This window comes from Pygoscelis adeliae, unplaced genomic scaffold, assembly GCF_000699105.1.
Source record: "Pygoscelis adeliae isolate BGI_AS28 unplaced genomic scaffold, ASM69910v1 Scaffold227, whole genome shotgun sequence".
Lineage (NCBI taxonomy): Eukaryota > Metazoa > Chordata > Aves > Sphenisciformes > Spheniscidae > Pygoscelis > Pygoscelis adeliae.
In genome coordinates, this window is record NW_008825100.1 from 1,462,842 (window position 1) to 1,474,468 (window position 11,627).

General features: G+C 47.4%; 1 protein-coding gene across 1 annotated transcript in view; it reads right to left on the reverse strand.

The window, feature by feature from the left end:
- LOC103919595 (TGF-beta receptor type-2-like) overlaps positions 1 to 11,427 on the reverse strand; it is a 33,468-nt gene extending 22,041 nt beyond the window's left edge. Inside the window, exon 1 of the mRNA XM_009327127.1 lies at positions 11,244 to 11,427. Within this exon, the coding sequence (XP_009325402.1) occupies positions 11,244 to 11,295 (52 nt within the window). The 5' untranslated portion in view covers positions 11,296 to 11,427. The remainder of the gene's footprint in view (positions 1 to 11,243) is intronic.
- Positions 11,428 to 11,627: the final 200 nt, after the last annotated feature.

The window sequence follows — 11,627 nt, forward strand, 5'->3', positions numbered from 1 at the left end:
CTGGCATATTGTTTCTCTTTTAGCTGGAGGATTCCTTGAAATGTGAAAATTACTCACCAAAGAAAGTTTGGCATTTAAGTTTGAAAAAACAAAGCAAGCCAGCCCTTCAGTCTTGAGGTCCCGAAGCCCAGCAGGACCCGGCCCAACATGACGGGGAGGATGTTCTGCTCTTGCTCAGCTTTGGAAGGACTATAAGTACCAGGTGAGGCAAAAACTATACACCCATTAGACTCTGAACTCAAGCTCTTTCAGGAGCACTCTTCTTTCTGGTGTTACAGACAACATCCTTCCCATTAACACCAGTTTGCACCCTGAGATGCTGAGGATGGAGGAACATGGAATGGATAAAACACAGACCTAGTGGCCCTGTACCATTTTGTTCGTTCTTCTCAGTGTCTTTGAAACATTCAGCAATGTCTGAAAATGTTGTGTGTATTTCTGAATCCATTTCACCGATGCACTTAACCTTCACTGAAACATCAGTAAAGTCAGTGGCTGGGGGACACGCAGTTGCATGTTATTTGCATTTTTTTTTCAGTAAGCCCCTAAGGCACTCAAGCACCTGCTTCACCCAGGCAAGCAGCTTAGTCCAAGTTAAGCTGAATTGTTGAATTAGGCCTGGCTGGGCTGATGGATCACGTAACAGCGTTTGCCACTTGCCGGGCTGCAATTGGAACATAAAGGTGGCACCAAGCCGTGATCCCCGGTGCAGACGATGGGTTGTGAAGGGGCAGGACAGGACAGCCCTGAAGGCGATGCTGGTGGGCAAGTTCACAGCTCCGCATGGGTGTCACCTAGCCTTGTGCTGACTCACTGGATGAGCAAAGTTGTCCTAAAACCAGGAGGGAACCCACAAGTTAGGGGTTTGTCCACCATTCGGGAGGCTCACTTATCCCCTCGGGAGATGAGCAGGGACGGGGTCTGCAGGAGTACTCGATGCCCCACAGCCCTCATTGAAAAGGTGGCCCGAGGCAGGGTTGAAAGTTAGCACAGGAGTCCCTCAAGTCGCACAGGACAGCAGCTTAACACAAGGTTTTTTCACTCCCTAAGTGCCGAGTGTGTGCTGGCTGTTGCGGGTTGCTGTGTAATTACGGCTGGTACCTCCAGAGCCGTTACCATGCCAGGCAAAAACTGCCCTGGCAGACAAAAGCAGTTGTGAGTTTGCCCGGTAATAACTGTACTTATCCCATTAAGCATTAACCAGCAGCTGCTGGTTAAGTACTGGGCTATGAAAGTCAAACGCGAGAAGCTACGATGCAAATGAAGGCTTGCGGCCGTCCTGCATCTGAAGGTGCAACACAAGATCTCGGCTGACAAGAAGTCCCTTTCATTGCACCTATTGCCCCTATTCCTTTCTCTTTCGTATCTTTTGCTGTCCTTCCCACCCATGCGTGGCATTGGAAAAGCCCTGAGAGAGCAAGTTAAGCCGGCACTGCAGCCTGAACAACAAGTCTGGGGGCTGGGAGGGGAAACCCCCCCCACAGCTGGGGGTCAGTCCAAGGAGAAACCATATATACACCCAGTCGCATGTGATTACCTCCACCAGCACCACACCACGGACCCACCGCCGCAGCAAATCCCACCAGCCCAGACAGCGCGTGAGAGGAACATGCCATTTCTCCCGGTGTTATGGAAAGCACAGCAATTTATTCAAGGTCTGAGGAGGGGGAAAACTGCGGAGGACAATGTTCATAACCAATTTTAGCAGCTCTGCTGATGCCTCTACTTATCTGGGGCTTTGCAGGGTAAAGCAGTGCATTAGCATATGCCATGGCATGGTGTGCATAAGGTGCTGGTGGGGTTTGCAGAGGGCTAAGCTAGCATGTCCCCTGTGGAAGGTGCCTTCTGATGAATGGGGATTCGCGCGCTGCGTTTTCAGAGGGCTCTGACATTTCAGCCCTTTGAAGAGCACTTTGCAGCGATCCGGTTTTGACTAAATCCTGGCCTTAAAAATGAGTCCCTTCTTCCCACCTCCCACACTGCTTGGGAGAAGGAGTCACAGCCTGGTCACGCACGGGTGGTTTGAGCTCATCTTGTCACAAGTCGTTGCAGAAGTTGCTGAGGATTTAACAGCACTTGCAGGTCTGGGAGCTGAATGGCAGAAGGTAAGAGTCAACTGACTCCATAATGCTGTTGCCATCTTTTTTGTTTGTCTTGTTCCTCCAGAGCCATCAACAGTGTATCCTGTATCTGGTTTATTTAACTGCCGCTTCTGCATCTCATTCTCAGGAAGACCCAGCAGAGACGAGTCCCTCTCTCTACATAGAAAAAGCAGCAGCGATCAATGTAACACCAAAAGCAAGTGAGCTGCAAGTCAGTTGCAGACGTTGCTCTGTCTTGACTACTGCAATCCAAGTAAAACTATGGCACAGCAGGTTTTTTTTACTATTATCATCATATTATACTGTGGAATTCAGTTTTATATGTTTTTTTCAGGCTCTGCAGGAATCCTGGAGCTCTGTGAATAGGTGGAAGTGAAATTTAAAAATATCGTCCAAATAGGTAAACATGTCAGAAACATTATCTGGGTCACATTTGGGCAACAGGGTTTGCTCTGTTTTAAGTGCAAATGGTTTACTGATGATTTAGATGAACTTCCTGAGGAGCATTTGAAATTCCTGGCACACATTCGATTTACCATCTGCTAGAAGGACTTCGATGAGCCCACAAAGAGACGTTAGACTGGAGCTGCTCTTCATATCTTGGGTGGACTTTTCGTGATTGACTAGTTTGTATTTTTTTGCATTTGTATGATTTTGATTCCCAAGGAGAAGCAAGACTTGCAAGGGATGTGCGACGAGCTGCCAGGGCAGAGATGCTCTGTTAATTCTCCGTCAATGTGCTGTCATCAAGTTGTTCCAGCACTGCCTGTTCTTTATGTCTGTTAGAATTATTACGTAGAGTCAAGTTCTGCCCTCATTTAGACAGGATCTAACAGTAATTAAGTAATTTGTGCTGTCAGAGGGAACTTGAACTTGAGGCTAGCCTGTGTGACAGGCGCTAAAAACTTTCTCGCTTTTCCTAAAGCGTCCCACATTTAGCACGTAAATAGATGGTGTGTTCTCTTTCATTTCTTTCTTGATCTCTTAAAAAAATAGCTTTTCAGGAGCTTGTGTTGTAACCTACCAAAAAGCACTGCCCAATAGGGTTGAATTCAACCTGAATATTTTCCATTTTTCTAAAGCAGAAGAGGGCTATGGCAGAAGGGCAGAGGGAGCTGGTTTTTGGAAAGGAATTTTTGCAGGAATGGGACCAAGTGTCCTGTTGACAGGGTCTGAAGTGCTTTTTCTCCGCACGTGAAAGTAACGGAAGCTTGCGTGTCTGTGCGATGCCTCTCCAGAGACCCCTCTTGCAGGAGGAGGAGAGGGTTCCTGCGAGCCCCAGCCCCTTGGCAGAGCTGCAGCACAGCTCCAGGGAGCCTCGGCAGCTGGAGGGGACAAGGTGCAGGGGCCGAAGCTGCTCCTCCAGCGTGGAGGAACAAACAAAGAGGGGAATGTTCTCCGTTTACCATCTCCCGCGCTGAGATCTCATCATTTTGCAGTAGCACATTGCCTTTTCAACTCAGCATCCTGCCCCGGGACACCTCCTAAAACATGTCGCGGTCTGATCATTGCTGAGCAGTACTTCTGCCCAGGAGCTGCCTCCCAAGCCGCAGCCTGTTGCAGAGGTAATAGCTCCGGCGAGGGTGAAAGAAAAGCTTGTGCCGCTCTTTTACAAACAGGTGAGCACAGGGCACATATACAAAATGAGAGTAAACGTGTGCCGGGGAGATCTCACCCCCAAGCAAATATCCTGTGCCTCTGGTGGGAACGTCTGTGTCCGTTTTCTACCACCACTGGGTGCCTTTTGACAAATTAAAGACATGGCAGGAACTGAGCTCCCAAGGGATCCATTGGTCTTATTTCTGTGGACGCTTGTACCCTGGGTCTATTTGAAGAAGGATGATTCATTCAACTGCTCGTTGCTTATGGCTCTGTGTGTCACTTCCTATTGTAAGAAGAAGGGTCTTGTTTGCTGTCGTGGACTGGTTGGGGCTAATTTTGGGATAGATCTAGCGTGGAAAAAATGCTTTACGCAGCAAGACAGCGGCTGATTCAGTTTCTTCCACGCTGGATGCTGGTGTTCAGAGTCTCCCAGGCAGCAAGTTTTATCAAGCAACATCAGACAGATGTTCCTCATCGTGTCCCAGCTGTGTTGGCTGGTGACCTGCTCTGTCAAACACTTGTCAGAGGACACAGGCATTCATTCTGCATGGGTGGCATTTTATTAAATGATCCACCTGAAAACAGCAATGGATCTTTTTAAAGAAATACCTATACCTGTAATAGTTGTAAAGACCCCAGAAGGACTTGTAGTCATGACACTCCCAAGAAGCGTTCCTGGGAAGGGGTCCGAGTTCCTGATTTTGCAGGAAAAGAGAAGAAATGCTTCTCTGGATTTCCAGTGCCAGGCACGGTATGAATTCACATTGGCAGTATCCTCTTTCTGATGGGGTGCACGGTGCCCCAAGGCAATGCAGGACACAGTCAAGCTGTCTGGTTTGGGATGGCTGAAGTGAGAAGGGATCCCTATCAAAATCTTAGGGTTTTGCATTGTCGATATAAGGAAAAGGCCCCTCTTAGTGGTGTAACAACCAGCAGGCCAAGAACTTCAGCAGATGTCCCTGGGCCTCCCAGAAGCAAAGATATAAGAAAAGTGTATTGTTCCCAGAGGGAACATCTTCACGGGGTGTTGGGGGAACTGATAAGATTTGGAGATGCTCAGATACTGGGGCAAGGAGATGCCTTGTCAATGATCAGATCACATCAGTCAGTGTCACTTCAGGTGACTGGTTCAGGGCTCAGCCCCGCCTGGACCCTGGACCAGGGCAATAAGCCAGCCCTGTTTACTGACTGCCATGCTTGCTGGCACAATTGCATCAGCACTGGTTTGCATGCAGGGCATGTATTAGGGTGTGATGGTCCTGAAGGCACAGACTCTTCAGCTCCCAGGCATGATCAGAGGACTTGCCATCATATGTTGCAAGGGAAGGACAACAGCTCTTTGCAGGCTGAGTGAAGGTGGGCAGGCGTTTCCTTCAGACACCTTCAGGCCTCATCAGGACTGACTCTGTAGCCGGGGTGGAAGCTGCTGGGGATGGCTTTCTTTGGACCTCTGCTTACCCAGAAGAGCTGGAGTCTTGGACCTGGCAGAGAGTAAACGACATGGAGCTAAAGGGAACATCTCCATCCACAGCATGGCAAGGTGAGACATCTTGCCACAGGCCCAGGCAGAGCACGTCCAGTATGAAGCTGCTTCAACTACTTCCAGGGTCATGGCCAAGGCGTGGGTTGAACTGGAACGTGGGACTCTGCAAAGTGACACCCAGCAGCTGCCACCACTGCAGCCGCACGTCAGCTCCCCATTACGGCTTGCTCCTGCTGATAGCTGCAAATTGCACAGCAGAAATATTGAAAACATCTTTTTTTTTTAATGATTACTATTTCAATCTCGAGTCCAGCTGTAAATAATCCTGTCTAGTCAAGGGTAACACTGGGGTCGAGGTATATCCTCGGAGCTGCTAGAATCCACGTGGGCGATAGTCCTCCGTCCAGTGCAGACTGGCAGGCTGCAGTGTACAGCTGGACACATTAATTACCCCAACGCCGAGATGCATTTGCTGTAGTATATATCAGCTGTCGTTTGTCAGGCGTGTTCCTGGCTTATCAATGGGAAGCAAAACACTGCAGTGGAACAGCTCCGTGGAAGGGTAGGTCCTGGAGTGGCGTAACTGGTGGGAGCATGGGTTGCAGAGGGGATTGCACGGTAAGCAGGCTCTCCCACTTCTCCTAAAAGCTTGACAGCTACCAGCAGCTGGCAGGAGAGTTTCAGCCCTACATGGGCTGTAACAAAAAGATGAACCAACTGACGAACAAGAAATATGACTCTGATGGACCTTACAGATCCTTTCCGGAGGCAGGATCACAACGGTCGTCTCTGAATTCAGGGATGTGCATGTGAGCAGGGCCAAGACAGCTTTCAGCCACCCCTTCATTTCCCCCTGAAGGTCCCTAAGGAAATGTTATCCCACAGTTGGGGTCCAGCACGGAGATAACGTAGCTGTAATCCACAGGTTTGATAAGGCAGGCAGCCAGTGGTGTTATCTCCCCTCTACATGGAGGCCCCTTCCAGCACGAGGCTTTCACTTGGCACACAGCGCTAAACACTGGATGTGAAAAGAGCAAAGTGTGTGGGAGCTGCTGATTTTGTCCCTTGGTGGGACTGTTTTTTTTTAATAAAAAGATCAGATGTTGCGCTTCCTTGAAAACACGACAATCTATGGGAGAGTTCATTAGTTTATGGCAAGTTGCAACACTGTGGAGCCCGGCTGAAAGCAAATGTTATTGCAGAGAGTTATCACTAAGGGGAGAGGAAAATAATGTCCCGAGGAAATAAACTCGACGGAGCAAAACATGGAACAATATAAAGCTGTGGAGGACAGGCAGTAGAGTTGAACACTTTCTCAGAATAAAAGCCCCCAGTCACCTGTTTTTAATGCCAATGTTTGTTTTCTGCATATTCAGTTAATATGTGGGATACATCTGGTCAGGACTCCATCTCTAGTGGGAGTAACAAGTATCACGATTGCAGCTGGCTGAACTTTTTTAATACTAGCACACAAAAATGTCTTTGTGACCATCATTAAATAGTGATAACACCAGTAAAACACCAGTAAAAGTTTTTTTAGAAAACAGTGTGTTTTAATTTCAAGTTCCATGGAATTATATTTCAAAAAGGACTTTCCTCCACAAAGCCCCCCACTAAAATACAGATTTGAACAGCTTTAATGATGACCAGCCTGTCTCAAGCCTGAGCAAAGCTGAAGATGCAAGGGGAGAGGAAATGCCCGCTTTCATAAATCTGACATAGCTGTACACTGCTAGCTTTCTTAGCCTTCAGTTAGTCTAACTTACACCAAGGGCTGAAACTATAGTATCAGGTTTGGAGAAGTGTAAAGGTGAATTCAAAATAATCTGTCACTTGCCTTGCTGAGTCTCATGCCACTTGCAACACTGCAGAGGACTCTGGTTTGCATTGTCAGTTTTTTTCTTATGTTTTCCCCTTTTATTTCCTAACTGGAGAATTTATTGCAACTTTGCTCTTATTTAGCCTCATGGTAGGATGCACAAGTTTCTCCTTCAGGCAGTGGAATGCTGTGCCTGCTCCCAATCCAGCTACCTGCACCCAGCCAACGCGGGGCCCTTGCAGCCTCTTGGTTTGTTTTGAGGGCGATAATTTCTTCCTTGGTGTTTTGACTGTCTTAAAAAACCACCAAAGCAAAATATGGTGCTACTTGAGAAGGATTGTCATAACCGACCCTGCAGCCATGTGTCCCGGGTGGGCAGCACCCACCTCCGTGTGCTGCGTAGCCTGGGAGAAGAGGTCTGCTCTGCTGTTCCAGCTCAGCCTTGGACCTGCAAAGCTCCTTTCTGCAAATGGATGTATTTGCCTGTGAAACAGAGGGTGACTCTTCCTTCATCCTCTTCCTTCCCTCCTCCTCTCACCAGCTGAGGTTTCACCCTGTGTTCCTGAATTGTGTGTACGTTGGTGTTGGGGTGCAATCCCAATAGCTCCCCTGCCTGAGGAGCGGGCTGACGTTTCAGTGGCAGTACAACCCCTGGTTTTAGCTCTGCTGACCTTAGAAATAAGAGGCTGACTTCTTGAACAAGCTGCCTGAGGAGCCTGGGATAGGTCAGAGATTTCTTGAGCAGATCAAAAGCCAGAGATGTTTTTCTGACAGCCCGGGAGCTCCCTGTCATGATTTATGAATTATATACGCTCTGTATGTTTAGCCGCAGAGGCTCACTGGGGGAACAGGGGCTGGTTTGTATAAGCAGGAAAGAGCATGTGGCTTCAGAGAGCCACCATCTACCAAGAGATAACCCCTCGAATGCACTTTCTGCGGAGCCATCGAAGTGCCTTGAGGGACAGTGGCAAATGGAGCCCAGGAGACTCACAGCAAAAAATGTCACAATATTTTAGCGAGCCAGCATTTCAATGGGAGACCGAGTTATTGGGAAGCAGACCCAAACCCCAGGAGCTGGGAGCTCTGGACTCAGGGCAGCAGATCTGCAACCTTCCCTTGTTTCACAAATCCTTTCTCTTTCTTTGGAGCTTCAGCAGATCCCATGGGGTACAGCTCTCCCTTGGTACGTGCTACGTGCCCTGGCAGATTTTGAGTTTCATGTCCTCTTTTGGAGGTTGGATGCCCAAAGGCACTCTGCCGGGCTCCTGGGGCTCTTCGTGCCCTGAGAGCTGTCGTCGCACCAGTGACACTTAGCTCATGTTCTTGACGTTGTCTCAACAGCTCAGAGAGTTGTAGTGCTTTTCTCTCCTCTCCGTGAGACGAGATTTTGCTCAGTCCATGCTTGCGTGGCCTGATCTGAGCCCTATTCCTGACAGACACAGCACGAGGGAGACTTTCCCGATTCTGATGCAAAACAGGGCAGGAGAACTCCTAATTATTAACTTTAAGGCCAGAGTGTTTCCATGTGCACAATACAGTAATCCCTGTATCATGTCCATAACTTCCAGATTATAGTCTACCGAGCAGATAGTCTTGCAGTCATTGAAGGCTTTTGAGCAACAAAAATCCACCGCATCCTGAGCCTGAGTAATTACCTGCTGGAACAACTTTACTGTGTTATGCTCTAACACAAAAGCACCCGGTTTCAGCTTCCAGCATCTATATCTTGTTCTTCCTCTGTCCCATAGAAGAGGAAGCTTCTGCCAGAAAGCATCTCTCTGGGCCCTGGTTATAGATGATGACTAGCTCACCTCCCAGCTCTCTCCTGGCCAAACTAAAGACACTGAAAGCCTTCAGACCCCACACTGTAAGACAGGTTTTCCAATCCTGAACGATCCTTGTATTTTTTTTGTCCTGGGCTAGGTAAATCCAGAACTGCGCTGGAAGGATTCCCTGCTCCCCTGCGTGAGTGTTTGTGTTAGCAGTGGTGCAGCTACAGCTCCTGTCTGCACCTTCTGCTGAGAAAGCCATATAAAAATGCTGCCCTCCGGCAGCCACTGCCACTGGGGAGAAGTTTAAGGGTAGATATTTTGAAGCCTTGCTAGGGCTGGCCAGGGAGAATTAGGGAAATCCAGTAGCTGAAATTTTCAGCGGTCTGTCAGACTACAGTCCTTTTTTCCACCACATATGGACAAAAGCGGTCAGATGTGCTGTCTGATGACCACTCAGCCATGTTGGTGATTAAAGGGATGGAGAGAGGCAGCGTGGAGCACAAACTGGGGTCTCTGCTGCCCCAGTGTAAACTCTTAGGGAGAGCAGCAAAGTCCCTAAAGATACTCAGCTGGCCTCGAGGGAGTTATTCTGGGATACCTGAGATGCAATCTGGGCCACGTTCTCTATCGCAAGTCTTAAATGTCTGTGCTAAGAGGAGCAACTTTGCTGCTGTCACCAAGCCAGCGCTGTTACTCTTTAAAGAGAAGCTGGATGAGTGGTGGGATTTGCTGCTTGAAGAATAACTGAACGTGTATTTTCTGTCATTTTGGGGGACTTGCTGTTCCCTTTTCTCTTAATGTCAATGCAAAATGGGCTCCCAGGCTACTTTTACTGTCTCAGAATGGCTGTATGGTCGATCTTAACACGATACGCAAGGGAAGTGGATGTAGCCCCAGAAAACATATATCATTGTTGAGCTGAATCAGAGAGAACAAGCCTTGTCTTATTTTTTTTTCCCCATACAGAGGCAAATTTTGTCATCATATCACTCACATAACCTTTCAGACGAACTTAGTAATCATGATATGTTTTGGTTTGGCTTCTTTCAGATTAAAACCCTGCCTTTCAGAAAAAAGGAAACCATAAGTTAAATAACTCCAAAATTAGGTATTTCTGAAGGATAATTAGTGGTCGTCTTTCTTACCAAAAACAACCCAAGACTGTGCTTTAAATAATACCTTGTAGTAATTCCTTCAGTTCTGCTCCAAATGTGATTAATTTAGCAGGATGTTATCGGTATAGCATCCTGCATTTCAAACCACACTTTAGGGTATTATCTACAATAACGAATACTATACATCTCCACAACTTTTTGAAAAATCAGCCAGACCTTATGTCCTAAATCCCCCCATCTGGGTGTCTCTGCTTCAACAGTTGCACCAAGGGTTGTATTTGCCTACACACAAATTACAGACCGATCATATTCTTTCATTCCCTATTCCCGTAGATAGGGGGACCCATGTAAAGTGAATGCAGATACAGATCCCTGCCCCCCGTTATTTCATTTGGATGCAAAAATACTGGAATTATAATCCTCCTACTTCATCGCTTTGAGCAAAAAGCAATTTTAGTTGCATTGAAATTTCTATAGCGAGGGGAACGGATCTCTGTTTGTAAAAGAGTTCACTGTAAAAAGTGCCATTGTCCATGCAAATATATAAATATATACTATATAGGGATATATGTGTGTATACACATACATAGGCACTGTATATACAGAAAGACACACACACATACTTAGGAGATGCGTATATAGCACTCACTCATATACAAATCTATTCCCTGTTATGAAACAATCATCAAGATATAAACAAGAGAAGTTAAACCGTGGATGGGCACGTTTTCAAGTGCTGCTGGAGTGTTTCATCTACAGTATTGAAGAAGTGCTATCAAAACCTAAACAGGGCACTTATTACAAAGAAATCTTTACGTAAGTGCTGGAAAGGTTTGCCGAATAACCAGATGTTGTTGCAAAGACACTTCTCCTCCCCCTCTCCCCACTTCTTTCCTTCTTTAATATTTTGATTAATTCTGTGCATGAACCGGGGCAGATAAAAGTTCTAAGCTGCAAACTTCACCACATCTGGACACTGTCGAAGCCAGATCGTTCAGCGGTGCACTTCAGTTGCTTTTAATCTCCCTCAATAAAATAAAAACTTCCAACAAGTAATGCTGACCTATATATATTTTTGCACTGTAAACACTGACATCTGCAAGCTGCTCCAAGCGAGCACGCAGCGCTTTCCACCAAGGCAAATGTTCGCCCTTCGCCGTAAGAGAAATACACGGCTGATGCAGTCGTAGCAGTGTATTCTACTAAATTCTCAGCTATTTCCAATCCTCTGGCTAATTGCTGTCAGGGGAGAAATCAAAGATAAGCTATTTTGCTGGAGGAAGGAAAAATAAACGACCTCTCGGAGTATGTTGCTTAACGTTGCCTAACCAGAAACATTTTTCTACTCACAGAAGGAGAGCAGCAGTAAGGAAAGCAGACCCGGTCTCCTCCAGTAACCCATTTTCTGGATCCCGCCAGCGACCAGAAGCCCAGCTTCACGGCGTTGACCAATTCATCTTCCCTCGGTGCAGCCAGTCTCCTGCGTTTCTGCTGTCAAGCCCGGAGCCCCGAGTTTGTGAGGCTCCCGGCTAGGCTTGCCGGGAAGGCGGACCCAGCCGCTAAAGCCCAGCTGTGTGTGGGGTCCGCCCAGGAACTGCAGTTTATGAACAAACTAAGCCTGACTCTCCTCTTGAAATATATACAAATATGGGAGGGGGAGCCGGGGGAAGAAGCCTGGCTCCAAGAAAAAGAGTTTGTTTTTTTTTTCCGATGACAACACGGAGCTGCTCCCGG